Here is a 26,751-nt window from a genome sequence, read left to right on the forward strand (position 1 = left end):
GTTTAACAGTAATAAAACATTTTTTTTTAGTTTTTAGTATGTATTGTTTTAAACGGATTTAGTTTAATGGGAAAGGAATTACACATTTAAGATGCTCCCCATTTTTCATGGAGCAGAGACCGTGTGTGTGGTCCCTGAGCCGTGTATTTCTTTAAAAAGCCCAAGAGGCTATATATGGAAACAGGTCATGATGGGCAAGACAGGAGGTCTGAGGTCACTGTGCCTTAAACGCCACAGGACCAAGACATTCATCCTTTCGGATACCTGCACTCTGTTTACTGGAATGGAAAATTCCATAGAAAATGAACCACTGCAAGCCTTCTCGTTTAAACACAGCATTCAATGGTCTGTAGCTTTTCAATGGGAAAATGTTTACCTATCTACCGCACATACTGCTCATACTTCCAACATGTGCAAGACACCAGTCAAGGTCTTAATAAAGTAGATGTGATTATTCACATTTATTGAGCATTTCATATTGAAATATCAAGATATAACAGTTTTCAAAGGTTCTGGAATGACTGATCAAGTCATTTCAGTGTGATTCCCATAATAGATTCCCAAAGCCCTGTAGAGCAACTTACTTTCTTTAATGTTACCAAACATTTTCTTAATCTGCTCATGCCTAAAAGATATTAGAGCTGTATTTTAACGAGTTGAGAAAATTATACCGTCCTAAGCCCGGCACATTTAATAGCAGCCTGGAAGCACATTTTGAAGCTGGTAGAAGTGTTTTGAAAACGTTGTTGAACAGTTCTGTAAGCTTCAATCATTAATATTAAAATCAACTTATGTGACTGAACTGGGCAATACATTTTAGTGTTCATGACAGTCTTCAAACGGCTGAAAGATTGAAGCTATTATAATTCAAAACAAAATTGTAACTATAGCGGATTGCGATTTTATACTGTGCAACACTGATCACAAAAATGTAAAACTTTATGTAAAAAAAATCTAATTATTACTTTAAACTTAAATGTCCCAAAAATATTATATATTAATAAGTTGAATAATTCACAATTCAGCATACAAAATGTAGAAAATAAACTATTTTTAAAAAGATGATGCTCCAAAATTTGATGAAATTCCCTCCCCAAACATAGCGGCATATGAATTTTTCAAAAAATCCACATAGTTCTGGATGCTCTGTTTGTGGCTTTCCGATTGGTCCAAACTTAGCTGCAAGTCTTTTAATCGGATCTCGTACTGCTTTTCCGCCTGAAAAAGAAAGAGAGAGAGAAAGGCTTAGCTTCTCATTTCTCTTTATTTCCATTTCCAACTCAGTCTTTGCAAGATGTTCACGAATGCGTTCAATGATGTGGCTCTACAGAAAGAGAAGAAAATGTTTATTAGAAGATCAGAAAAATTCAAAAGACAGAAAGCAATTTGGCCTGTCTTGCTAATTTGACAGGATCCCACTGGGTGAGCTTGAACCACATGTTCTGGAACGTGGCTCCAGACTCCCGCAACCCTCTGTGTAAAGTAGTGTCTCCCGTTGTCTGTCTTGAATGTCTCTAATTCCACTTGTAGTGGAATTCAACAGTCATTGAGAAATTAGACGGGTTTGGAATACGCTGTCTTGTTTTCCTCAAATCCAGTCCTGGCTTCCCAATTCCAGCAGGTGTTTGATTTACAAAGCAATGGGTTTTATGTGGATATAATTAGTATGCAAAATGATACTTCTCCTGCTTGAAAAAGTGAAGACTTGATTTGGTTTCACATACAATTCCTCATTGAGGCTACATTTTCCAGACATGAAGACAAACCCATATTGTTGGCCTTTCCCATACAGTCTACCTGAAGTAATGAATGATTATAACCTCCTACTTCTCTCTCTTACAGGCCTATTACTCCTTTTAATTTAATAGTACTCGTCTCATAGTTGAATTGTACATTCTTGCTTCCAACAAGTAATACCATATATTTATCCACATTAAATTTAATTTGCCAGATCTGCCCAGTCCTGAATTTTGTCATATGTCTAACATCTATTGCATTGCTGTACTTACAACTCCACATATTTATGGATTATCTGTAAATATGGCATGTTTACGGACTTTCTCCTTTCATGAGAAATAAGGTCCCCTTATCAATTGCTGCTTTCATTTTACTGTAACGACAAATTACTTGTCGTTTCTTGAATGTTGTTGAAACATCTTTGCATTGGTATCCTCTGGTGTTCCACTGATTCCTGAGAAAGACGTGAGGATGTCGCAATGGGGATTTCTGGATACAATTAGAAACGGAGCCTGCCGATGAAGACCTGCTATCGGGCCCCCAGACGCTTTAAAAATGTACATGAAGGTTTTAAAGCACACATGTGGGATTAATTGTAAGACTTTAATGTTATTAATATCACCTTAAATCACAGAAGCACAAGACTTAACCAGCAAACGAAAAACACTAAGCAAACTGAACAGAAGATGTTTGGAATGACAGAAACAGATTTGTTTTTCAGAATTATGAGCAGAACCACATGTGCCGATGCAATCCCTAAGGCTCAAACAACTAGCTTCAGCCTGACAAATAGTTCAGGAAAGTCTCAGCCATGGTCACGAGCAACTATATTTTAATCCTGTGGTAGCTGACCTGCTATGCTTTCCAGAACAGGGCATCAGAAAAACAGCTTCAGATAACTATTCCAGTAGGAAAGGAAAAAGGACCCACAGCAGCTTCACCAAACCCCAGTCCTGTGGTGCACTAACGATCCAGGTTTTTTAATCCAACCAACACCGCATCATTCTAAATCCTTGTCATTTTACACTGCACTTAAAACACGCACTCTGTCCATTACCGAATTCGAGACGAGAATGCGTACTGTGCAAAAATCCATGAGAAAAAAATTCCTCCAGGTATTTTGAAAACATGGAAAAGGCCCCAAACCGGCACTGCTGATGGATGCCTGGAATTAGGGTGAGCTGCCTCAGAGCTCTGTGCTCTTCTCTGTCCATTCAGGTCATTTGCTGTGACAGGCTCAGTTAAAGCACAACTCAAGGAGCCCTGAAGAGCAGCACTGCAGATAGGCAGCATACCAGCCAGCCACTCAAGTGGATATATGGGAACACATGACACAAATCAGGCATCCAGCCTGACTGCCTGCAGCCAATAGCTGGAACAGGCTCTAAAGAGCTTGGAGAACAAACCGAGGACTTGACCTCTTGACTTCTAAGTGTGCAGGTCCAATAAATCAATGCCATCATGCAACTACCCAAAGAATGAAAATGTCACTTCTGGTACAAGGCCTTGCAATTCAAAGCAATGGCAGACAAAAAGAATGAAAGCACTACATAAACAAAAGCTAAATAAAGACACCAGGTACCTGCTTCCATTGGTTAACGTACAGACAGCTTTAGTCAAGTGTACTTGCCACGACATGATTCATTATTATAATTTCTTACCGGCACTGAGGGCCTCTGTATCAGCGGCAAAGATCAGAAAAACACAGGGAGACGAAAAAGCAAGAGATCAAAAGGCAGATGCAGATAAAGGAATGCAGGCTTAACATCTGAAAAGGAAATTAAATTAACAATGAAAAAAACCCACTAACATTAAGAGGTGCTAAACAACAACACAGCCACATGCTTTATATCACTACATCGCCGGCACTGGCTCAGCCAGGGAAGCTGGGAAATAAGAATGCCAAAAATACTCACCGACAGCTTGCTTTGCCGCAGCTGTTTTAACTCCTTGTCTTTTCTGCTTTTCTCTGTTTCGAGCTCCAGGATTTTGCTCTGTAGGACACTTTCTCTAGCAAGGGCCTTGTCCTTCACTTCAGAAACCTCAGGGAATACAAAGGGAAACCAGAAATTAAGAACATACCGATTCTTGCACTCACAGAGCTGATCTCCTAGACGGATGTCGGTCTGCAGTGCGTTAAGCTCCCTGGTATACACTGCAGGTGCGAACTGCACCCCAGCGCGGGGCACAAAAGCTCCAGCAGGGCCGACGTGACTGGCTGGGCTCGAAGGGGAGGGGGGTGCCGGAGTGGCGTGTGGGTCACAGGGCAGCATCCCACGACATGCCAGTCTGCCGGATTTCTGGATCGTCTGCCACCCCATTCCCAGCAGGAAGGACATCGGCTGAGGTCTGTGCAGCAGGCCGAGGCCGAGGCCAGCGGGGGGCCTGTGGGATCCAGGCATGGCTACACCACGCAAGTGGTGCCCATCCAGCGAGAGGACGAGTCGGTAAAACTCACAGGGTTCACAGAGGTGCAAATGGAACTGGGCCCTTCAGGATGAGAGGAAAAACAAACTGGACTGCCCTCCATGCTCAAAGGTACTCATAGAAACCTAAAACTGGCAGGACACTGCAGTGCACATTGTCGACAGTCAGCATACAGGAAATGACCGCTTCATATCAGTGAAGCCGATTCTGTTTGCCTCGTGCTTGTTTCCCTGAGATCTGGTCAGCTGTAAATACTACCAACGCCTCCCTCCCTAAATACTTTTGCTTCCAGTACAGCTCTTTACGAAATGCAGTGCCTTTTATTCACTACTGCTCTGCAGATTCACATCCTCACATACTCGGAGGCGCTGCCCTGACAGGAGGGTCACAGAGGGCAGGGGAGACACAGCCCGAAGGTTTGCTTCAGATTTTCCACTTGGCTCACTAAATCAGCATTAGGTACACCTGTGGGTGCTCAGCTGAAATACAGCAACTGGGAAAAACGCAGCTCAGTTCTCCCAAGCCTGCCCTTTCTACTCTTTATAATCCGTTTGCTACGAAAGGACAATCTGACAATATGGGAATGATCCTGTGGCACAGTAAACAGAAACATCCCGAGGTGTGGTTTTTCACATCAGTGAGGAATCTCTCACATCACAGCCAGAAAAAAAGCTAGCAAGATATTCCTTTAAATAACCAGCTTGACAGCTTCCTGAATTACACTCTTCTGCAATATACAGTACTTTATTTTATAACCTGTGATGTTCCAATTTGCCACGCATCGTTACATTTAATCTTTCAAGACCATAATTCAAGAAAAGCAGCAGCCATCCCAGACACTGAGCAAAAGGGAGACACTTGGACTGAGCTTAATTCATCACTACTTACACAATACTGTCAGTTTCAGTCTGTGCCGAGCTCAGATATTTACTCAGTCACCCTGCCATCAGGCAAGGCCCTGGCACTGCTCTGTGGTGCAGGGACAGGAATCCCAGTCTCGCCTGGGCAATACTGTATTGGTTAGACTTAATATTGACAGTCATCCTTTTCTTTTCATGTGATCTTGCTAACAAGTTCATCGCTCTCCATGGACTGTTCATCCAGTTATGCTATTCATTTGCTTCATTAGCAACTGTGTTTGATGATGAGGAACAGGGTATCTGTAGACAAAGTCACTTTGTGTTATTAAACAGACAGCCCTACCTGCTGTTTGACATCTGCTAAAGCCGCCTCCAGCTGGCGAGAGAGAGAGAGGCTCTCCGCTGACCTCTCCTCCAGCTGCTTCCCACTGTACTGAAGAGCCTCCTCTTGGCTGGCCAGTCTGTGGACAAGTTCTTGGTTTCCCGACTCCAGTTCTTCTATTTTACTTTGGGAACACGGGATATAACAAAGCTCAGGAGTGCTTTACGGCCCAAAAGGTTCCCGAACGTTTCTTTATTTAATCAAAGTTACCTCTGAAGAGCCGCCAGTCTGAGCTGTAGCTGCAGGTTGTCTTCCTGCAGGGAGTCCTTCACCTCCAGGGATGATCTGAGCTCCTCAGCTTGCTGGTCCACCTGCAGACACAAAGATGTTATTGTCCAGATGGAGGCAAGCAGCTCTTCTGCTAAAGCATGTTCAAAAAACAGAATGGGGCGCAACATACAGTAAATGAACATGGTTCTGACAAGACGCAAACCTAAAATCTCTTCACAGATGTTCCTCTTTCACAATAAACCTAATCAATTCAATGTATCATAATAGTAACTATAATAACATTACCATTTCTATGAAAGCATGATTTTGTATATGTAGCATAAATTAAGTTCAATATCCATTTACCTCAAGCTATATATAAGTAACAGAAACAAGGGTGCAGCTCAAGTTTTTTCTGTTTTGCACCACACCTTGATCTATAATGATTACATTCAAATACTAAAAGCTATAAATTCAAACTTCCACTTCAAACTTTTTTCTTATTAGCTTGAAGACAAGATCATTATTCATGACACCACCTCAGACTGATACCACCACACAGCTATGTATGCAAATCAGATCACTGAATTTTACGAACACCTACGATTCAGCTGGGCTTGTCTGTGCATACAAACAAAGATGCCAAAGGCATTCCCTCACACAAGATTCATGCAAATGAAGCTTTTAGAGGTGAATTTAGGAATTACATTAAAACATGCAAGATGATTACTGCCAAACATCAGCACAGAGCTTTGCACCAGACCAGTTCAGCTCAAGGCAGATGGACAGATTCACAGCATTCACAAGCATTAATGGCGTGGCAGAGGAAATGCTGTACACTAGGCATGACTGCCACCTAGTGGGTGGAAGCTGTTAATGGCCATTCCCCTCGAATGAAAAGGCCATTAATGGGTACTTGTCCATATGCACCTTAACCTGCAGCTGACTAACAGAATCTGACTTGTCTGAGCATCTTCTCTCGCAGCGCAGGAGCTTGTCCTGGCAGTCCTGCAGCCTTTGCTCAGCTGCCTTCAGTAAATCAGGATAAACTTCCAGCTCCTTCACTCGAGACTCCAGCTGCTTTTTGACCTGTTCCAAGTGTGGGCAAACATCTGTTAATGCACACCTCTCACACAACGCTCTCAGATCGCAAAACAAGAGAAACAGATCTGTACACAGGTAAACTTTTCTATATTATCTCCCAGTTCTCCTATTTTTAGGAAGCCTTCCTAGTAATGGAAGGGGCCTCAGGCATCAATAATGAACCATGACTTTGTAGCTGCTTAACAAAACACCAGCACACAACCCCCCAACAAGGGTGCGTTCAGGCCCTATTGTTCACTTTTTAAATCTCGTCATTTCCCCTAGACTGCGTAACTTAGTGAGGAAATGAACCACTTTTAGAAACCCCAGCCTGAAACCCATGACCCATTGTACCACTGCTCTAAGCACACACTAGAGATTGTTTAAATATGTGGTATTATCAGTCTTAAAGAGGGGCTGTTAATTCTTCATGCCCACACCTGCATTGCAGAGACATCACAGAGTGAACCTGGTTCCCTTCCGATATGCTTTTTCCATGCCGTAGTCATTACATGTGTCACTATAGCTTAAAACATCTGAAAGCGATGGCTGGAAAAAGACATTTCTCCTCAGATGTACACCTGTTTTAAATTCCCATGGTGCTGCAGCAAGACTGATGAAGCCAAAATCAAATCCTCTTTATTACAATATCCCAGAACTTCGTTCCATGTAGTTATAAAACAGACATTATTTCTAATTTGTGTGGAAAAAAGTCTATAAATTCCCCGGCTAGCAATAACAAAGCTTTATCAGATCACGTCAAGGGAGATACCTGGTGCTATCTCAGAATGAGATAAAGACGGCACAACTTCAACTCTACTGCTCTGCGCACTTTCTCTTCTCTAATCCAGCGTGTCAAAGTATTACATCAGTGCGCATTAGTAATGCTCTCAGAATGTCCTTTTTAAAGAATAAAAGCTTAGATCTGTAAAACAATTAAAAAAAAAACACCAATTACCTTTTCAACTTCTGTGTCTTTGCCTTCTTTGACCCTCTTATTTTCTATTAAAACTTTCTCACATCTAGTTTTTAGCTCATCGGCCTCCTTCTGCAGCTCCTTTACCTAAAGAAGAAATGTAATGTTGTATTACTGCTAAATACATAGCTAAGGCATAAAGAGACTCTTTCAAATAAGAGTAAAGAGTCTTGGTCATTTGTTTCTTAGTGTGAATAAGAATAAATATTTTCCATTTATGTAACTCCCACAAAAAGGAAGAAGATTCGGTTTGGTGGTTCCAAAAATAAAACCTCAGCCCAGATAAATACTGCTGATGAATTAAAGTTTTTAGCAAATGGAATAAGTGCTATTAGGTTGGTCTTACTAATACAGACAAACATAAGCGGGAAAGTGGCATATATGCATCAACACAGGATTAAACTTTCAATGAAGTTGAATAATATCAGATGAATAACAATCAATCACTTCACAACTGGAACATCCTGACACAGCTTTTAAATAGACAGATGTTTTACCTGGTACAACACAAAAACATGAAATTACTAAATAAAAAACATAAAATGTTCCCTTCCACCTTACAGAAAAAAAAAACACATTTAAAATCTTCTTAGTGAAGTTTCATAAGGATTTTTTTCAGTGGTTGTCAAGACTGGGTGGGTTTTTTAACAAAAGAAGCTAACATTTTCATTTCACAACTACAGGATGATGCAATATCAAAATCTGTTAATTTGTCAGCTTTCAAGATGTGTGATTCTGGTCCCTAGCATTGGAGACCGAGGATCAGGTCTAGCAGTCGTGAAACACAGTGAAGCAGATGAAGGGTTAGGCAAAGCAACGTTATAGGAACCCACTCCAACCGTCTCCATCAACTGGGAATCAGGATGCTCGTATTGGCCTTGAAGAGATAATTCCATTATGCAAGGGCACTTTCCCAGCAGGATATTGGCACGAGTAATTGTTTCCCTGTTACCTGAGTCTTATACTGCTCCAGGAGATCCTTCTGTTGATGGGACACTGAGACTTGTTCTTGGACCTCAGCCTGCGAAACACTTAGTTTCTCCTCTAGATCAGCTATGAAGGCCTGCAATGGCAATAATAGGTCATAAAAGTTATCCTTACACAGTTTACAGACATATGTGTTAATGATAAAAAAGAAAGAAGTTCAATGGATTTACTGGAGTAATAAAAATACTTAAAAGCGTATAACAATCACAGGCAATTAAAGTGTATACAGAGAATGGGGTTGTAACTGTTACAGGAGTGAAACAGCAGAAGAAACTAAACACAACCACAGTCACTACAAAGGCCTCTGCAGCCTGTGTGCACAGACTTGGGACAAGGTGCTGGATTTGTATCAGAATTCATCAGGCAAGCTCTGACGTTCAGGATTTTAATATATATATTAGAGCCCCAAGATCTGGATAAAATTTAAATAGTTTAATATTTCAAGCCAGTGTTGGAGAAAGTTACATTTAAAAAGCAGTCCATTATAGTTAAAATTTTCAATTTTAAAAATGAATGATCCCCAACTTCTTGTTATAACTTATGTAGTATTTATAAGCAGTAAATTAGCTCCTAAAAACAATTTCCCAATCTTCTTATTAATTTTTAGAAAAGTAAGCAGACAGGTCCAACTGCAATAGATTCTAATTGGACAGAAACTCTCCCCAGCAGTGTTTGTTTTCTGTCCTCTACAGTACACAGCGGTGTGCTGTTTCACAATGTGGCAGGACAATGTACCATCAATCTGGCATTTTCAAGGTTCAGGTCGGCATTATCAGAGTGAAGTTTCTCCACTTTCTGCAGGAGATCCTCATTTGAAATTCTAGCCTTGTCTTTTCCCGTCTTCAGCTGTTCAGTCAGGTCCGTGATCTGCCTTAAAGAGCAAAGAACCATGCTTCGTAAATTAATCGGGCTATAACTTATTTTTACTTCCTTAACAAAAAAATCTTAGTGCACACAATTCTTAAGATTGCCAAAACGCAGGTCAAAACATGCAACATCTAGGTTGTATTTTGACATGTAATTTAGTAGTGCCTTCAAATTGTAAAGTATTTAATTATCAGTTACTTCCATATCTGAGACACATCTGCTCATCAGTCTAGAGCTCATCCTGGTGTCTGTGGCATTAAGCAGTCTAGAGAGCTTGTGACTCCTCCTCTGGGTGGGACACTGATTAATCGTAGGGAAGATCCCCTCAGCAACACTGGTCCTCACTTGTGCATCTGGGAAGGCTGTAGAAACTGAGGTATAGTACCTCACTTGATATACAACATTGGAGTCTGCAGCAGGGACTTAGACCCACAACCCATCAGCCATGAGACCAAGGACATGTCAACCACACTATGCCACCCACAGAGGTCCAGCAATTACAGAAGAAACACTCCAACTTAAAGCAGGTAAATACTGTATATTCATTATAAAGACACTGTAAATCTGTAGTACAGGTTATGGCACATTTTATTCCATCGGTGTTGCAAGTGTTCTGATAATACTAAGCAATTGAAAGTTTGCTACTAAAGCATTTTTATTTCCTTTTTCAAATAATTTGAAATATAATCATATAATCAACACAATCGAATCAGCCTGTTAAACTAGTGTTGTGTCGGTGACTCTGCATAACATTAGGAAATGAGATGATGAATGGGCTCAGCTCTCGGGAGCTGTCCAGCAGGACGCCTGCAGCCAGCTGTGCTCCGGCTGGGACACGAGGTCCGGAGTGTCGCCTCCCCAGAGCGACAGACACAGTGGAGCAGCTCCAGGGGGCAGCACTTGAAAAACCTTTCATTTTCTCCTGAAGAGCTAACTTTATCCCTGATGGCACCTATTTCGAATATTGGACTTTCAAAAAGAACTTCACAAACTGAATAATTTGCGTTAAAGTTAAAAATATAAAATATTGGTATTTCAAAAGCATGCAATAAAAGAAGAGTATACGGGGTTCAAATGAAAGGTTGAAATAGAAGTCTATTAAAGATGTATAATGAGTCATTTTGACTTTCTCAAAGCAGAAAGTGCTGTAAGATGGTCTAGGAGCTGTGTCTCTTCATAATATAATCTCTTTCTGACAGTAACCACACAGCTGAAACCTGAAGGAACCAGTTTCTGGCCACTCCCACACCATCTGCATTGACACACTGCTTTCCTGAATCCAAAACCCGGTCATTTCAGCAGGCGTCCTTGGTTTAATTAGACCACTTCATCATCCTGAACATGACTTGTTTCTGCCTAGAGCAGTGGTTCCCAGTCCTGGTTACCTGCTGGTAAGCTCGCAGTTACACAATCAAACACTTCACTGACTCGATAATAATTAGATTAATGTGGATGTGTTTGTTCCCAGCTCTTAAACACATTGGAGCTTTACCTGTTGTATTTTGAAACCGAAATAAAAATCCCAAACTTGTGACTAGAAACAAAATGCAAATATTCACTTGATGCAACTTCTTTTCAGCTGTCTGCTGAAGGTGGGCTGGATGGAAAACCCGCAGGAGCGTGGTTCACCAGGACTGGGAGCCGCTGGCCTACACAGTTTGGATTTCTTCCCTCTCTCGTCTCGGGACTGCAGTTTGACCCCACTTACAGCTGAAGCACCGCAATCTTGGCCTCCAGCGGTGCCTTCTCCTCTCTGGCCATCTCGTGATGTCTTTTCCATGTGTCAGCTGCTGAAAGCGCTTCGGTCAGCTTCACATCCTTAATACACACAACACATAGTTCACAGGAAAGAGTTTAGACAGCCATTCGCGAATCCACAGTGGATAGTGAAGCTTATGGCTACTGCAAGCAAGGACGGTTACAGGAGAGAACCAATGTTTGAAAACAGAGCACAAGAACAACCACATAACAGTCTGGGATTCTCCTGCGGGGAACTCGGAGAGTTCATCACTGAACATGGAGGAAAGAAACACTCTTCTACTCAACACCTGAGTAAAATAGACATCTAATGGTCTTGGTTTTCTATGCATCTTTCGATGGACTCTGGATCAGGTCTTCTACACCTCTGCCTGAACTGCCCCCCTCCCCCAGTTTTCAAATCCCAACTCTGCTCATGTGCAATATACCTGCCTGTCCTTCAGGTCTTACTGAACTTACTGAGAAACTGGACTTGTATTTTACCAGGCTAGGCAAGAGTAAGTCATTAATTCACCAAAATTCACCACTCCTTGATCATTCCTGTAGACTAGCAGCCCAAAGTCCTACCTTGTCTTTGAGCTGACTGTAACACTTTTCAATGGCAGCCTCAAACCGCTGGGCTCTGTGCTTCTGGGCTCTGGTGGATTTCTTCAGAGCCTGCTTCTCCTGTGCAGCTTTGTCCAGCGCAGCCGACATCTGGCGCTTCAGGTTCTCAATCGCCAATTTGTGTTCAGTTACTGTTCTCTCCAAACTCTAGAGAGAAAAAGTTACATACGCATTTTACGATGGATGCGCAAAATGCCTTCCTGTAAAATTGCATGGTGTGATTAATTTAGCTCATGCTTAAAAAGAATACACAGAAAACAAAATACCCACATATACGTTACTAGTCATACCAGATTAAAAAACTACATAATAATTGTTAACATGAAGTGAATTTCAATCTCAAAAGGTTTGTCAGTCTTAAAGGGACAGATAAAAATTTACTGCCACAAATGAAGCAAAGTCCATCAAAGAGCGAATCCACACCACAGTAAAAAGTCTGCAAACCTACACAACCCTGAACTGTGTTTTAATACACATCACTGAGGATACGAGTGCGGTAAGAGAGAAAGGCCTCATCTCAATAGCAGTCTTTCTGAAACAGTGGTGGGATGGGATCCAGAAGCACAGCTGGTTTAGCTGTGTGTAATCTGTGCAGGGAGGCAAGGTGGCGCAGTGGTTAGCTCTACTTGCAGAGCTGGGGCCCCGTGTTCGATTCGGCACCAGGGGTACCATCTGCGTGGAGTCTGTATGTTCGCATGCGTTTCCTGTGCATGCTCTGGTTTCCTCCTACACTGCAGAGACATGATGGTAGGTTACTTGTCTTCTGTGAAACCTGGCCCAGGTGTGAGTTTGTTTGTGTCTGTGTGTGGCTTCATATAGACTGGCTTCCTGTCCAGGGTGCATCCTGCCTTGCTTGCTGGGATAGGCTCCGGCTCCCTATGATCCTGAATGCATGGATGAATGTGAACAGTGCAGAGTAAGGGGACATGCGTCTGGGACTCTTCTTACCCGTAACTGCACCACCATCCTGTTGTTTTCGGCCTCTTTGTGACGGAGCTGTCCCTGCAGGTGTGCCCGAGTGGCTTCCACAGACTTCGACAGCTGCACCACGGTCTCTGTATTCTCCTGGCGAACAGTGCAGTATCATCAACAGTCCTGCCCTCAGACTGGAACTTGAAGTGACTCCACTTACACATAGCATATTAATTTCGGGTTTAATGCTTTCAGAGTCTCATGCCATCTTTCATCAGCAGCATTCTGAAATAACTACTAACTTGAAACCTCCTGTTCCTCATCCTGCTCCCTCAGTCTGGCCTTGTTTAAATTTTTCAATTCTCTGTGCCGTTACACATGAACAATCAGCAATAGATTACTGACATCTGGAATTGCTCTGTCTGCCCTTAAACCTGCAGTCATCCCTCTGTTAAAAATGTAGGCTCAGTAATTATCAGCTGCTATCTAATATACCATTTTAGTCAAAGAGATGAGAACAGGCTACTCCTGTTCGGTTACAAGCTCATCTATCTGCAGCTGTTTGGGTCATTTTCAGGCTGTAGTCATATTGATACACAATACAAAAGCTCAATAGGGTTACTAACAATTTACTGATCACTGCTGACTTTTGTTTTTTACAAATTCTTGACCCACTTTTATTTGTAATTGTACGACTGTTAATACCAATTTGCTGAATAAACTGCAGACAGATTATCGGTATTATTAGTACTGTTTGGTTAATATAAATACTGTCAGAAAACAATTCAGCTAAATTGGTCATTGTTTCTCCTCGACAAAGTTGGTCCCAGCAGGTGTCCCATAGCGCTTTGCTCCTGGCCCCACCCTTATTAGTACTGACACTAATAAAGCCTTCTATCATTCTATTTATGTGTGTATGTGTTGACAAAAAATAATGCAGATTTTAGATATTAAGATTTTGGCATCATTTTGATTTCCCGATCATTTGTGACTGACCAAATGTATACTCAAGTGACAATGACTGTTGAACTAGTAAGAGAGCTGACTGGGCACCACAAGGGGCGAGTTGATTTAGCCTGCTGAATCCGACATCTAGGGCTCAGAGCCCAGACGATTCCACAGGACAGCATCTGCAAAGGATGTGCTGCGGATGTCCAGTTCATATTGTTTCTAATGTTGGCCACACATGCTACAATCCTGCGACTTTTGCAGTAGACCTTCTGATGCAGATAATTGCTAATCACCTATATGAATTTGCTTATGTCATGTGTATTTAATAAAATATTAGTGTACCTGCTCCAAAAATGTTTTTTTTTTCATTTTCACATTAACTTTGTGATCTCGTTGCAGCTATAATTAATAGGTTTCTTTGTTCAAACTCAAATGCATGATCACACATCACCAACTGTGGATTATATACGTACATTTAAATAGCAGGACTTGAAGCTTTTGGCTGCTGACATCGGCAGCGAACTGATTCCTCCCCACCACACACACACACACACACACACACACACACACACACACACACACACACACACACACACACACACACACACACACACACCACTTGTGCTCTACAGGCTCTGGCCTTCCTCATGAAAAACACAACTGGCGCATTGATAGCCGTTGAATCTACTCACCCTTTCTTTCTTGCGTAAATCCAGCAGCTCTTCAATCCTTCGCTCATTTTCTCTTAGATGGCGTCTTAAATTCTATTCGAAAAAAATCTGCGTCAGCACCATCGTTTCCAGTTTCCCCCGTTCAAACCCCTCCACCGCGCAGCGTCTATCACGGTATACTTTACAACGGTACAGATCAACTCGGCAGCTGTTGTATTGCTATTGGCAAAGTCTGCAATTTTACCCCTTTGCACAGTGCATAACGCAAATGTATAAAGAAGTTTCACTTCCTTAAAGCTAGACACTGTGGGCTGTCAGCTGGAGAGAGCGATCACTGCCGCAAGCCCAAGAGCTCACCAGGTTTTCAGCCTCAGCCTCCGTCAGCTTGGTCAGTAAAACCTCAACACGCCGGTCAGCCTGGAGTTGGATCACCTAAGAGTTAAAAAAAAACCAGCAGCAGAAGAATCAAAGGTGAATCTTGACACAAGATAATAATCTGACTTTAAGACAGTGATTTTTGAAAAAAACATACCTCCTGATCCTGCATTTCCTGCAGCTGCTGTCGGAGCGATTTATTTACACCTTTAAAATTCTCCAGCTTCTCCATCAGCAGACTTTTCTGTCTCGACATCCTCAGCTCGTCAGGAGAAGAAAACCTCGACACCTTGGGAAGGAAGGGGCGACAGCAGCAGACTCAATATGCTTCCAATAAAAACACTGCGGCTGCACTTATGTGTTACATAAAAAAAAACCCATGAAATGAAATCAAGCCGCGAGGGCTGACGTGTTAACTTACACTTGAGAAATCAGGCAAAGTGTCCTTTAAAGACAGGAGCTGGGCTGCTGCAGAACTGGCAGCAGACTCTGCTTCAGTGAGAGTTCTTAACAAAAGCCTCTGGTCCACAACAGCACCGTCATCATCTCTGAGCATGAACATGAGAGTATTAATCAAGGTTTTATTCTCAATCTGTGAAGCAAAACCACTGTTGTGCCTCAGCACTGCCACTCGTATGCTAGCCAGTAACGCTACTGATGAACAGGTCTCCGGGACTAATTAGAGCCTCAGATCATGTGATTAATCTGTCCACTCACACAGCCACACACTGAAGTCATCAGCTGCTTAGTACAGAGAGGCTTCTGGTATCTGGGTATCCCAACTGGAGTTTCTCCATTCTGTGAGACGTGACAAGGTTCATGCAGCCTTCTCCAGCTGGGTATGGCCATTAGCAGGCTTAGGACTTGAAGCAGACCTGCCTCACTTCTTTTGTCACAGGAAGTGCATATTTCAAACCAGCAAAATCAAACCATTCCAAAAGCCCTACCTTGATCTGTCTTTCACCGCAATACAATTTAATTTGCAACATCTACAATGAACACAGTTGATCAAACAGACCATTTCCATATATTAGTAAAGCAATTGTTTGCAAAGACATGATTATCCATAGTCCCGAAATCACCAAGAAGCAGACAGGGCATAGAAGATTAACCCCACAAGTTGCAGTATAACCAAATATCTCCCAGTGCTTCATTCTTGAGACATGACCTGCAGACTGTCAGTCACGCTGGCTCGTGTCAGCTGCCCAGTGCCTGCCCACCTGCTCACATCCAGCTCCGAGAGCCTTGGGAGGGAGCTGGTTTGCAGACGGCTGCCGTTGCCGTTTTTCACCGCGTTCTCGAGCTCGTCCGAATACTCTGTCAGGCCTGCTGCTCGAACCCCTGTGCTGCTGCTACAGCTCCAAGGCAGCTCCTTCGAAGTGTCTTCAAACACACAATGCCTCCTCCTTTCTGTGACCTAGGCAGGGGAATTGCAGCTTTTGACTTTCTGTGTGAATATATTAACATGGCTGCTGGAGTCATCTGTAAATGAGTGCATTTCTCCTGAGACCAACAGGTGTCACAGGTGTTTCATTTCATTACAGGCTCATTAGCACCTTGTTTACATGTGAATATCTCTAATTAGCAACAAAAAGTAGACAGACTCTAGATAGCATTCTTTGTGCTTGATATACTGCACTAACAAGTTAGGTAACAAGGACTGGAAAGGTTTATTAAAATTAATAAGACACTTGGTAAATACTAACTGCTTTTAATTAAGAAGAAAAATATCCTTACATCCTTTCTGCTTTTGTGTGCTTCTTCAAAGAGACGATCAGTCTGCTTAGCAGGCACATCCAAATCTTTCTGAAAGTCCGCGTCACTGGAGTGGATCACTGAACAGATCTTCTCTGCCTGCTTGGGTGTGATTTGTGGCTTCTGTGTAGATTTCTTTAACTATAAGGAATAGGAAAGAACGGATAGAAAATGAAATCTGCCAGAAATAATGTCAAGCTTTCAGAACATGTTTAAGGAATTATCCATTCTTCAAATGTGACATAAATCAAGACTTCGACTCTCCGTAGTCATTTAAAATCCCAGGGCAAGAGTAGGGGTGTTTCCCCAGTGTCCTGGCCAAATTGCCCTCTGGCCTTTACCAATCATGGCCTCCTAATAACCCCCATCTCTGCTCTCCTCCTCACTGAGAGCTGGTGTGTAGAGAACAGACTGCTGCAATTACACACTGGTGGTGGGAGGAATTATTATTATAATGTTGATATTAAAAAAGAAAATGGATTTTCTCAATTAAGAACATGAAAGAGCATAGAAACCAAGTTCTGCTGTTTCTAAGGCTCACACCTCACTGCTGTGGCTCCTGCAAACTGTCTTTCTGGTCCTCTTCTTTTCTTTCTGCTTCCTGAGGTCCTTCTCCAGGTTAGACATTGATGCATATTTGACAATATGCGATTTCTGAAACAGAACAACACATGAGCTGGTTTCCACTTGGTTTCATGAATGAAATGGAAACTCAGAAAGTGACTAGAAGCTGGATACATGCTATTTTTCTGTCTAGCAGAAGGCCAGATCCACCAACCTACAGATGCCTTTTTCCTTGTGACTTCCATGTCTGCAGGCACTCAGCTTGAGCTGTCAACTACTAAACTGAACTAATAAATGACTAATTTATTTAATTACATATATGTTAACTTTAAAATTCCAGTTAAGAGCTGAACACAGTCAGAAGGTTTACATTTGTGATTGTGTGGCTGGAAAGAAGCCCAGCACAGCTGACTGAGATGTTTTTTACAAGTAAAAATTTATTTGGCAGACAATGTCATCCAAAGCAGTTTACAACAGCGTTTATTTAAACCGTGGGGCATTTTTCACAACGTCCATCATCCAGGTGGGTGCAGCACACCGGTTTTTATGTTCCAGTCGAGCTCTCAGTCCCACATATAAACGCTTTACTGATGTAAGATTTTTTGGAATCGTTTGACTGTTTTCAGCTCTTAAACATCTTCAGGGTTTCCTTTTAAGTACAGTATTGCACAAGTCGGATAAAATCCCAAATGTCTGAGTAGGGGGACAACTTGCAAATATTCCAATCAAGCAACTCCAGAGCTCAATTCAGGTTTTGAAGCTCGGGCTGGAATAAGACCCAGCAGGCATGTGGACCAGCCTTAGGCTCCTGCAGCGAGACCCACTGCGTTACTCCCTAGTGCAATATTTCCTGAGCCCAGTTGTTCGACCAGGCGCTGTAACTTCAGAGGCCGGTCTGCTGGTACCTCCGGGGCTGAGGGCAGAGACTGGCTTCTTTGCACGTGCACTTGCACGGGGATGGCCTCGTCTAAGTGCACGTGAACCGGAGAGGATGACCTCGCCTTCATGCTGAGAGAGAGGAGAGCAGCAGGAAACGCGACATTTTAATTAGAAAATGCAGTTTCCCTCAAGTGCGTTGGAAAAATAAATCCCCTCGCTCTTTACTATTATCACGTTATTTTCACAGACATGCTGACTGCTTGTGCAAGAGTCAAAACCACTGTACATGTTGCCATTGTAAAGCTAAAACTTGCGTTTCTATCCCAAAGGTTCAGCTGAACTGAAAACTAAGTAAATGAAATGTAGCTAATTCAAACCATTAATAAGACGGATTTCATGGGACAAACTAAAACGCGAAAAATGCAAACATTTTTTTAGAATTAATCTTCGAGGTTATATACTACTTGTTAAAAAAACAAGAATTTTAAAAAGCTATGCCTTTCATTTTTACCTGTAGGAACGATTTATCCTTCTCGAGCAACTGCAACAGCTGATGACCTTTCACCTTCCAGGGAAGCGCAATGCTGGCTTTTCATTGGTGAGTTCAAAGAAAACGTTTTTGCGCTTTGACTCCTGATTGGCTCCGGCGCTGAACGCACCGACGTAAAAACACGGGGCGAGGTTACAGGCTGTGTGCTGCGTTGTTAAGGCAACACAGAGCAGTTCGGCGCTGTGAGCTGTGAAGCCACTGGATTCATTCAGCACCTGTGCTGGAAATATTACATTTTAAAGCAGCACTTAATTTTAACAACACTATAGAAGTTTCATCCCGTTTACTACCCCCCCCGCTCATGTGAACACCAATGCATAAGGGTTGGCGTGAACACACCTCATTAAAATTCCGTTAAACTTTTGTTTTTAGTTGGTCCGTCACTGAAGCAAATATGCATTTACAAATAAGCAAAATAATAAAGGAACCAATATCGAGCCAATATACATATATGCCCTGCTCTTAAGAAAGCGTTAAAAATGCTTTAAAAAGTCCGTTGGCTATAAATAAACGTCAGGCAGCGGGACTGGGCGAAAAGGCGGCGTCGCCTAGGAAACAGTTTTTGGGGGGCTCTTATGGAGCTCGCTGATTGGCTGCTCCGTGCAAGTACTTCTGCTGCAGCTCAGCGGCGGAACAGACCGGGCAGAGACATGGAGCCGGCCAGCCTGCAGGAAGAGCTCCTCTGCGCCGTGTGCCGCGACGTCTTCGTGGAGCCGGTGACCCTGCCCTGCGGGCACAACTACTGCGAGGCCTGCGTGCAGCAGCTGAGGCGCTCCGCCGCCGTGCCCCCGGACAGCGCCAAGCGGAGGAGGGCGTACTACCCCTGCCCCCTGTGCCTCGCCCCCTGCGAGGCCACGATCGAGCTGAGGAAAAACGTGGCCCTGCGCAACATCGTGCAGAAGTGCTCTGTGGCCCGGCCGGGCGACATCCCCTGCAGCGTGTGCAAGGGCCGGCAGCGGCCGCCGGCCGAGAGGAGCTGCGTCACCTGCGGGGAGTCCTACTGCGCCCTGCACGTCATGCCCCACTCGGAAAACGAGTTTTTCCGCCAGCATGTGCTGGTGAGGCCCACCCGGGACACCGGCCGGCTGTGCGAGGAGCACGGCAAGGACCTGGAGCTGTTCTGCGCGACGGACGGGACCCCGCTGTGCGCCTACTGCATGCTGCCCGGGGAGTCTCGGCACCTGGGCGGGCACGACGTGGTGAAGCTCTCGGAGGCGGCGCACGTTGTGAAAGTAAGCGATCAGCCGCGCCACTCGCCCCGTCTGCTTTTGCATTTTGGCGTGAGCACACCGTACACCTGCCGCACATTGCTTAAACTCCAGACGCAACTCCTGGGGGTTGATAACTTCGTGCATCTCTCTAGAGATGCGCGTCTCCTGTACTTCCCGGCGCCCCGATTAGTATATTAAAGTAGTGCAGCCGGGGTAGGGTGTTAGGTTTCTTGGTTAAATAACTTGGACATGATTGCACGCAAATATTTCTGTAAAACAAGTAACTTTCCGAGGTCCCGTTAAACGAGGTGCGGTCCTGACAGGTCCTGCGGTTCACTGCGAGTTTGTGTTGCAACCTGCAGCGAGGCGCTGGTACTCCGGAGACTTGACTCTTATCAGGCAGCTCTGGCACTGGGACGCTGTTATCACAATGTCTGCTGCTGCACAGGAATGTGTTTGAAAGGCCGTTAGCTACTCACGGGTCTATTTATACTGAGCATAAAAATAGACATCACTTTACGATGCATGCTGTATGCATGCTTGTTTTTTTTTAAGCAAGTTTACAGATGTCAGTTAAATGCTTTTTGCGTTATGTGGGTTTTTGTTCTTCGACGATCATGACGCACTGGCGTGACTTTGATGTGCATAAGCACTAAATCACCTCGTGCATGACAGAGTTAGTAGGACTAAGGTTTACCTAATGTTTAATTTTTAAAACTATGCATTTCTTTACAAATGAAAAATTTACACCGCTCCGCTCCGCCCCGAGATCCCTTCATCCCTAAAACTGCTGCTGATTTATCCCTGAGGTCCAGAGTTGGAACCTGCTCTAGACCCACTCTTCCTGCACGCACTCCTCTCAGCATGTCCAGCTCAAGCACACTTCACAGCGCCTTGGTGTGTCGGGGCATTCGGACATCCTCCTCTGTGTGGCCAGGAAGAAAGGATCAGGGTCAAATCAAACAGGCCACCGATATCGATATAGCCTGTGTGCAGTCGATGATGTACAGGTTTGGCATGTCCTATTAAAGGTAGCCCAGGCAGTGTGGCTGCTGTGTGCTGTAGCTGACGGCCTGTGTGCACAGCTGCAGGCAAGAGCTCAGTGCAGCTCAGGGTTTGCAAGTAGCAACAGGAACTGCTCTTCACTGCATCGCGGCCCAGCTGGTGAGCTGCCCTGCCTGCTAGGAAGTGATAACTAACACTCCTGCAATGATGTGAAGGGAACAAGCACGTTTCATCAAGACGAGCGGTGAAGAAAGAGAAAGAAGAGCTGAACAACAAGAGGAAAATAACTTTATTTTTCCATTTTTCTTTATTTCTAGGAGGGATGTCTAGCCAAACTAGAAAATGTCGAAGAAAGCCTGTCTGAAATTGGAGCCTGTCTGTTAAAACTGGAAGAAGTCTCATCTCTCACAGAGGTATTAATTATTTTCTTTGTTTTTACATTCAGATTCAGATCTGTTATTGTTGCTGCTGTTTTATTACCTTACCTGTTCTTTTGTTTTTAAATTGTGTTCCTTCATGTTCCTGCATGAAGATGGAAATGGTTTGTCACGTGAATGGGATTTTACCTCATAGCGGAGAGGACAGTATCTGTTACTCAGTCTGTTTCTTCCCCTGGGCAGGAGAATATTAAAAAGCAGCAGCAGGGATACACCGGCTTCCTGAGCAAGATCAAGCTGCTGCTCGACATCGAGGAAGAGGCCTGGAGGAAGAGGTTTTCTGTGGAAATGGTGCAGGAAAGCAGGAGGATAAAATACAGAGTGGAGACGCTGAAGGTGTTCCAGGGACAACTGCAGGAGGCTGGAGCTGCTTTAGAAAAAGCCTTGGTTGTCCAAGACCCTGTGACACTCCTGAAGGTAAGTCTGCTGTCTCTGGGGAGAACGTCCAGTATCGATGAAAAAGCACTTAATCAGGCACCAGCACACACCATCAGACACATTTCAGCAGGAAGTCCCCGGGACGTACAGTATGCAGTATATTGGTATATACATGCTCTGAATTTATCTGAATTAGATTACATAAAAATACATTTCCATGTTTTAATGTTAATTACAGTTTCAGAGTCCTTGTAAAATTACTATTTCATATATCAGCAAGCAAGTCTTGACTCAAACTTTGCCTTACCTAACCATGTTTTGTTGTGTCTTACAGCTTTTGAAAAATGCTGATTGGTAAGTTGTTTGTTTTTTAAATACTTTCACCCATTTTTGAGCTGGTGCATTTAAAATAAAAGAGTAATGATGAAGCCATCCGGGAACTTCAGTCTTCTGCAAAGACTGGTGCGTTCTGAAGATTAAATTGCATGGAAAGGACTATGTGGAAGTTTGAGGTTTAATTCAATTTTCTCCTGTTTCACATGTAAGGTGTCCCATAGCACATTTATCTGATGGTGCACACATAATATGTTTGTCTTTTGAAGGAATGACCTCTATCAGAGGGAATTTTGTTCCTCAAAAATCCAGGAGACAATGGAGTCTGTTGGCATTCCCTCCACAGCATCAAAAAGACAGACACCTCTGTTCATGGCTCTACAGAAAGCATTTGCAGGTAACTCCTCCATCCTGTGTTTTAGCAGCTTGGACAGAGACCGTTAACACAACGAGTGTATAAAAGAAAGCACGCTTAGTATTTTAGTGTTTGGCATCTGCCCGCCTGGCTGAGGATGTGACAGCCCTGGTTGTAAGGCCGAGACTGCCCTCACTTGCAAGGAATGAACCAGGGAGCCAGCGGCAGGGATGAAGATGGGGTGGAGGGAGCGTTGAGGCGAGGGGGCCTCAGCAGGCGAGATATTTCTGTGCAAGAAAGCAGAAGTGAGATTACAATTGGGTATCCCTCCAATGATCTGTGAAACAGCTCCATTTGCCTTCATACCTCCCTTTTTTTAAAAATGATGAACATTTATGGAGTGATTAACTATACGGTTAAATATATGGTTAAATGATTAACCATACGGAGTTAGTGCTTCAAGGGCACAATATTGTGTAGATACCCTGAGCAGCAACATGTGGGTTAACTACACAAACACACAATTCTCCCTGACTGCTGCCTCACACAATGTGCTCAGAATCCCCTGCAGGACGATTCTAGTGCTGGACAGTTGTTTTTTATTTATTAATTCAAGGATATCAAAATGTTTAGTTTAGTTGTGTGTTTGTAAATTTCCTCTTGGTTTTCTAGCTGAAGAAATAAAGCTTGACCCGAGGACGGCGCACCCGCACTTGAAGATCAGCAAGGACTACACTGCCGTCTGCGCCACCCGCGAAAAGCACACAGAGGGGCTCAACACGGAGCGCTTCAGGGGCTCCTACTGCGTGCTCGCCACGGCCGCGTTCAGCCGGGGCGTGCACTACTGGGAGGTCACCGTGAGGGACCTGCCCTCCTGGGCCCTGGGCATCACCTACAGGAGCATCACGAGGGACCCGCCAGGCTGCTGGCCGGGGAGCGACGACAAGTCCTGGGCTCTGTCTTACAGCGGGAGCCGGCGGCAGTTCTGCGCCCAGCACGACTGGCTGGCCTTCTCCTTCGGCGCCAGCAGGGCCCCGGAGAGGATCGGCCTGTTCCTGGACTGCGACAGCGGGATCCTGGCCTTCTATGACGCACACGCGCTCGAGTGCCTGTACCCATTTTACTGCAGTCTGAAATTGCCTGTGTATCCTGTCTTCTGCCCCCAGCTGGAAGGAGCAGCAGAGTTTGTTACTGCAGAGATGAGGGTGGAAAGACCAGCCTTTCTGTAGAGCATCTGTGAGAAGATCCACTCTTCTCCAGTATAATTTAGGGAAGGCGATATATGTGTTCACTCATAGAAATTAGCACGATTGTTATATGGTTGTTATATTTGTTATTCATTACAGTTGAAAATCCTGGTTTCTCATCTGTTGAGATGAGGGTGGTAACCTGTTCTCTGTTATTATTTGGACAATATGCTGGTGCTGGTCAGGATGTGTTAAGGATCACTTTTTTTTGTTGATTTAGAAAAGTACAATCTTCTTCAAGTGAGGAGAATATGACTGGTTTATTTTACGGATAGTATTTTTAGAATTGCATGCATTGCACTGTTTTTGCACTTGTTTACCCTGTTGGTTTGTGTGTTAAATAGATGTTTTTTCTCTCTCTAAGTGCACTAAGCCTGTTAAGAAAAATAAACCAGTGTTGCATGGACAGTGAGCATAGGCATTGTGGACACAGGCAGAGGCAACAACTACACATTTATTACATACAAACTGAACATTGATGATAAGATCTCAGCCCATATGTGTTATCGGTTTCACATGTCAGGCATTTTAGCTACTGGAAAGCTAAAGTACAAATTCTCAGGAGTTCAAATGTTATTCAGATCTAGGCATTAAATGATTATAGTAATGGATTCTTATTAAAATTGCTGTTTGACCAAGATGCCACCAACCCCTCACCAAACTCCACCATCTGAAAGAGAAAATGTGGTGCATCACTTGGGCATTTGTAAGATACTATGATGATCTGAATTGCCTTGCTTGATAAAACCAGACTTCAACAGTAATAAATGCTGTAAGTACCTTGAGTGACGTACTTTACCCCAGTTCCTCCAGGAACTAGCAGTGCAGAGGGCTTTTCCCTGTGATGATCAATGTCCTTAGTCACAAGCTCTCTAGTTCACTTAATGCTACAAGACACAGTGATGACCTCTGGTCAGATCCTGTGGTGTGGACTTTGCCTTAACATGACTGTGGGATAATGAGCACAGATAATGAAAACTGATAGAAATGTTTGAAAATGTGAAATAATTGCTTAGCACTTTAGAACTTTGGAAGTATATTTATTGTTTTACACGTTTACAGTACAACAATGTGCAGAGATTTTTGTTTGGATAAAAAGCTATGGTACAAATTGCTCCCATCTCCTCTGGCCTGAGTTATGGAGTGCCATGTGCTTTTGAGCTCACCAAAGCCTCTCAGCTCACTTTGTTTGCCATCTTTTACTTGGGTTTCTGCCATAGTGTTAAAATGTTATATACAGTTGTTCTCCACTCTGGTTTAGCAATGTTTGGCAATGTTTACTGCCCGTTTCTGAAGTTGAATTTTTCAGATGCAATAAAATGTTTCACAAGCATTTCCTTTGAATTTTACCTGAAAAATTCCCCTAGGCTCATGGTGAAAAACATTGGCTGAATAAATGTTATTTCTTCTTGTTTTTCACATTGCCTAATGGTGTTCATTAACAGAAGTTCAGGAACTCCAGTTATAATTCTGCACTTCCACTCTAATATCTAAACACCCACTGCCCACAGCTCTGTGTGCATCTTTGCTCACACCTCTCCATCCCCCAGCTTCAGTGTTGGAGCTGCCTCCCTGGTTCATTCCTCATAGTTAATGTGGAAATTCACTTAGCAGATCACATTCTGAGTGTGTCCATTTTAAGTGTGACATGCATGTCATCAAAAATGCACATTGAAATATGGATAGTGCTGAGCTACAAGAAGCTTCAGGACTGAACGTAGGATGTTTGTCTTTATTACACAGGATTGTGGGATAATGGGATCCACTTTGATTTTTGAGGATTTTTAATATTTTAATAATATTTTATGTATAAGGTAATATTACAGATCAGGAGAGATTCACAAAAGCTACATGTTAATTATATTAATTCCCGAAAAAGATTCCCCTAATCAAGGTAAAAGCCTTGGCTTATAAAGTGCTTTCCTAAACACAATAAGCTTTTAATTTGATCTTGGCATTGAAAAAGCTAAGAGTTTAGAAATGGAAAAATGTTGCTCTTCTTTTAAAGAGTCAGAAAGCTGCTGGACTATTTTGGCAATGGAGCCAAAAATCTAAAAATCTTTGTATACATTCGCTACACAAACTTTTAAACAGTGTTCCTGAACATATGTCGGGCACAGGAAGATGTTCAGTAAAGTTCCCAGCACTATGGGGAAGAGATGTGCTGTGAAAAAATGGCCAGGTATTACCAGTAAATGTGACAGAGCAGCTCTAATCAGTCCAGCAAGTCTCTCAATAAAGTGATGAAATACATTTTTACACCACCACAATTTTCATTACATTATTCACCCTAGTCACCCAGACTGGAGTTTTTGCTAGATTTGGTTTTAGACAAATCTTGGAGGGTTAAATGGAAATTATTTAACTGAAGTTCGAAAGGGATAACAACAAGAAGTCAATCTTGTACAGCTGTACCTGTATGCCACCATTATGAAATTAGATGCATATACTGTACTGAACTCAAACACCTCCCTTCACATTCATCTCAAGCGTCCCTCCTCCACCTTATCTCCACCTTGCTGCTGCCCCTTGATCAACCTAGTCTGACTGGGGTTCAGAGTCGGGAGGCTGACCATTAACCAAGCATTCAGTCCTTGGGTGTTGTTGTCCCTTGTGAAATCTATTTAAAGAGCCAACTTGTCATGTTACTTAGGTCTTAACTGTTTAAGTTGATGTGGTGTTTATGAGTAATTCAAAGGTGCCATAAGTACAAAAATGTCTTAGTGACTTATTAAATTCAATTATAACCTCTGGGATAAGAAGTCTACTGGCTTGTGTTCACAAGATTGTTGTTGAGCACATAGTGCGTAAAACAGCCATTCAGTACATAAATTGTGGAAGAAAGGCTGTTCAAGGATCTCCATGATTAATGAATCACAGGTTTGAAGCGAATCTGATAAACACTTCTGATAAAGCACTCAGGGGAAAGCAACTGGTGATACTGTAATTTTCCTGCAATTCAGTTCCCCATTATGCTGTCAGACACCACAAAAGTTTCATCTGTCATGAGAACCTCGGAGAAATCTGTGTATTGAGTGTTACAGTAAATTATATAAAGTTTAAAGTAATGTTTTTGTTAGTTCTCTTCATAGTCTATGAGCCAGAGAAGTTGTGCACAGTCTTGGTTATACCGATGATGTTTTCCTGACGCTGAGCTGCTTCTGAAAGAACTTGAACTTGAACTTTATTGCCATATGTAACCGGTACTGGTACAATGGAATTCTTACTTACAGAA

At 43.1% G+C, this 26,751-nt stretch overlaps 2 protein-coding genes across 3 annotated transcripts; one reads left to right on the plus strand and one right to left on the minus strand.

The window, feature by feature from the left end:
- Window positions 1-437: 437 nt before the first annotated feature.
- LOC148651691 (protein BCAP-like) lies at window positions 438-18,842 on the minus strand. Of its 2 annotated transcripts, XM_088597662.1 has the most exons (20): window positions 18,512-18,842; window positions 18,027-18,129; window positions 17,101-17,211; window positions 16,540-16,698; window positions 16,023-16,219; window positions 15,224-15,350; window positions 14,960-15,091; window positions 14,785-14,859; window positions 14,449-14,520; window positions 12,842-12,958; window positions 11,855-12,040; window positions 11,238-11,347; window positions 9,398-9,533; window positions 8,628-8,738; window positions 7,658-7,762; window positions 6,547-6,705; window positions 5,617-5,717; window positions 5,368-5,530; window positions 3,654-3,779; window positions 438-1,218 (listed from the first exon to the last, which is right to left on the minus strand). In XM_088597662.1, the coding sequence occupies exons 2-20, from the start codon at window positions 18,126-18,128 to the stop codon at window positions 1,054-1,056; spliced, it is 2,454 nt and encodes an 817-aa protein (XP_088453788.1). In that variant the 5' UTR covers window position 18,129; window positions 18,512-18,842; the 3' UTR covers window positions 438-1,053. The 2 variants fall into 2 exon arrangements, with proteins under 2 accessions (XP_088453788.1, XP_088453789.1); XM_088597663.1 differs by lacking the exon at window positions 6,547-6,705 and having other exon boundaries at window positions 18,512-18,835.
- Window positions 18,843-18,992: 150 nt separating this feature from the next.
- On the plus strand, window positions 18,993-24,935 carry LOC148651692 (E3 ubiquitin-protein ligase TRIM39-like). Its single transcript, XM_088597664.1, has 6 exons — window positions 18,993-19,782; window positions 21,084-21,179; window positions 21,387-21,620; window positions 21,916-21,935; window positions 22,184-22,311; window positions 22,942-24,935. The coding sequence occupies exons 1-6, from the start codon at window positions 19,126-19,128 to the stop codon at window positions 23,496-23,498; spliced, it is 1,692 nt and encodes a 563-aa protein (XP_088453790.1). The 5' UTR covers window positions 18,993-19,125; the 3' UTR covers window positions 23,499-24,935.
- Window positions 24,936-26,751: the final 1,816 nt, after the last annotated feature.

This window comes from Lepisosteus platostomus, chromosome 11 (assembly GCF_059453375.1).
Source record: "Lepisosteus platostomus isolate fLepPlt1 chromosome 11, fLepPlt1.hap1, whole genome shotgun sequence".
NCBI classification, from domain to species: domain Eukaryota; kingdom Metazoa; phylum Chordata; class Actinopteri; order Semionotiformes; family Lepisosteidae; genus Lepisosteus; species Lepisosteus platostomus.

Excerpts from the sequence above, each read along its gene's own strand:
- LOC148651691 (XM_088597662.1), bottom strand. The coding sequence starts at position 18,128 with ATGAAGGCGAGGTCATCCTCTCCGGTTCACGTGCACTTAGACGAGGCC. Across the intron at positions 15,351-16,022 it reads TCGGAGCTGGATGTGAGCAG|AGATGATGACGGTGCTGTTG; the intron begins GTGGGCAGGCAC and ends GTTCATGCTCAG. Across the intron at positions 14,521-14,784 it reads AGGCTGAGGCTGAAAACCTG|AATTTAAGACGCCATCTAAG; the intron begins GTGAGCTCTTGG and ends TTTTTCGAATAG.
- LOC148651692 (XM_088597664.1), top strand. The coding sequence starts at position 19,126 with ATGGAGCTCGCTGATTGGCTGCTCCGTGCAAGTACTTCTGCTGCAGCT. Across the intron at positions 21,180-21,386 it reads AAGTCTCATCTCTCACAGAG|GAGAATATTAAAAAGCAGCA; the intron begins GTATTAATTATT and ends TCCCCTGGGCAG. Across the intron at positions 22,312-22,941 it reads TCTACAGAAAGCATTTGCAG|CTGAAGAAATAAAGCTTGAC; the intron begins GTAACTCCTCCA and ends TTGGTTTTCTAG.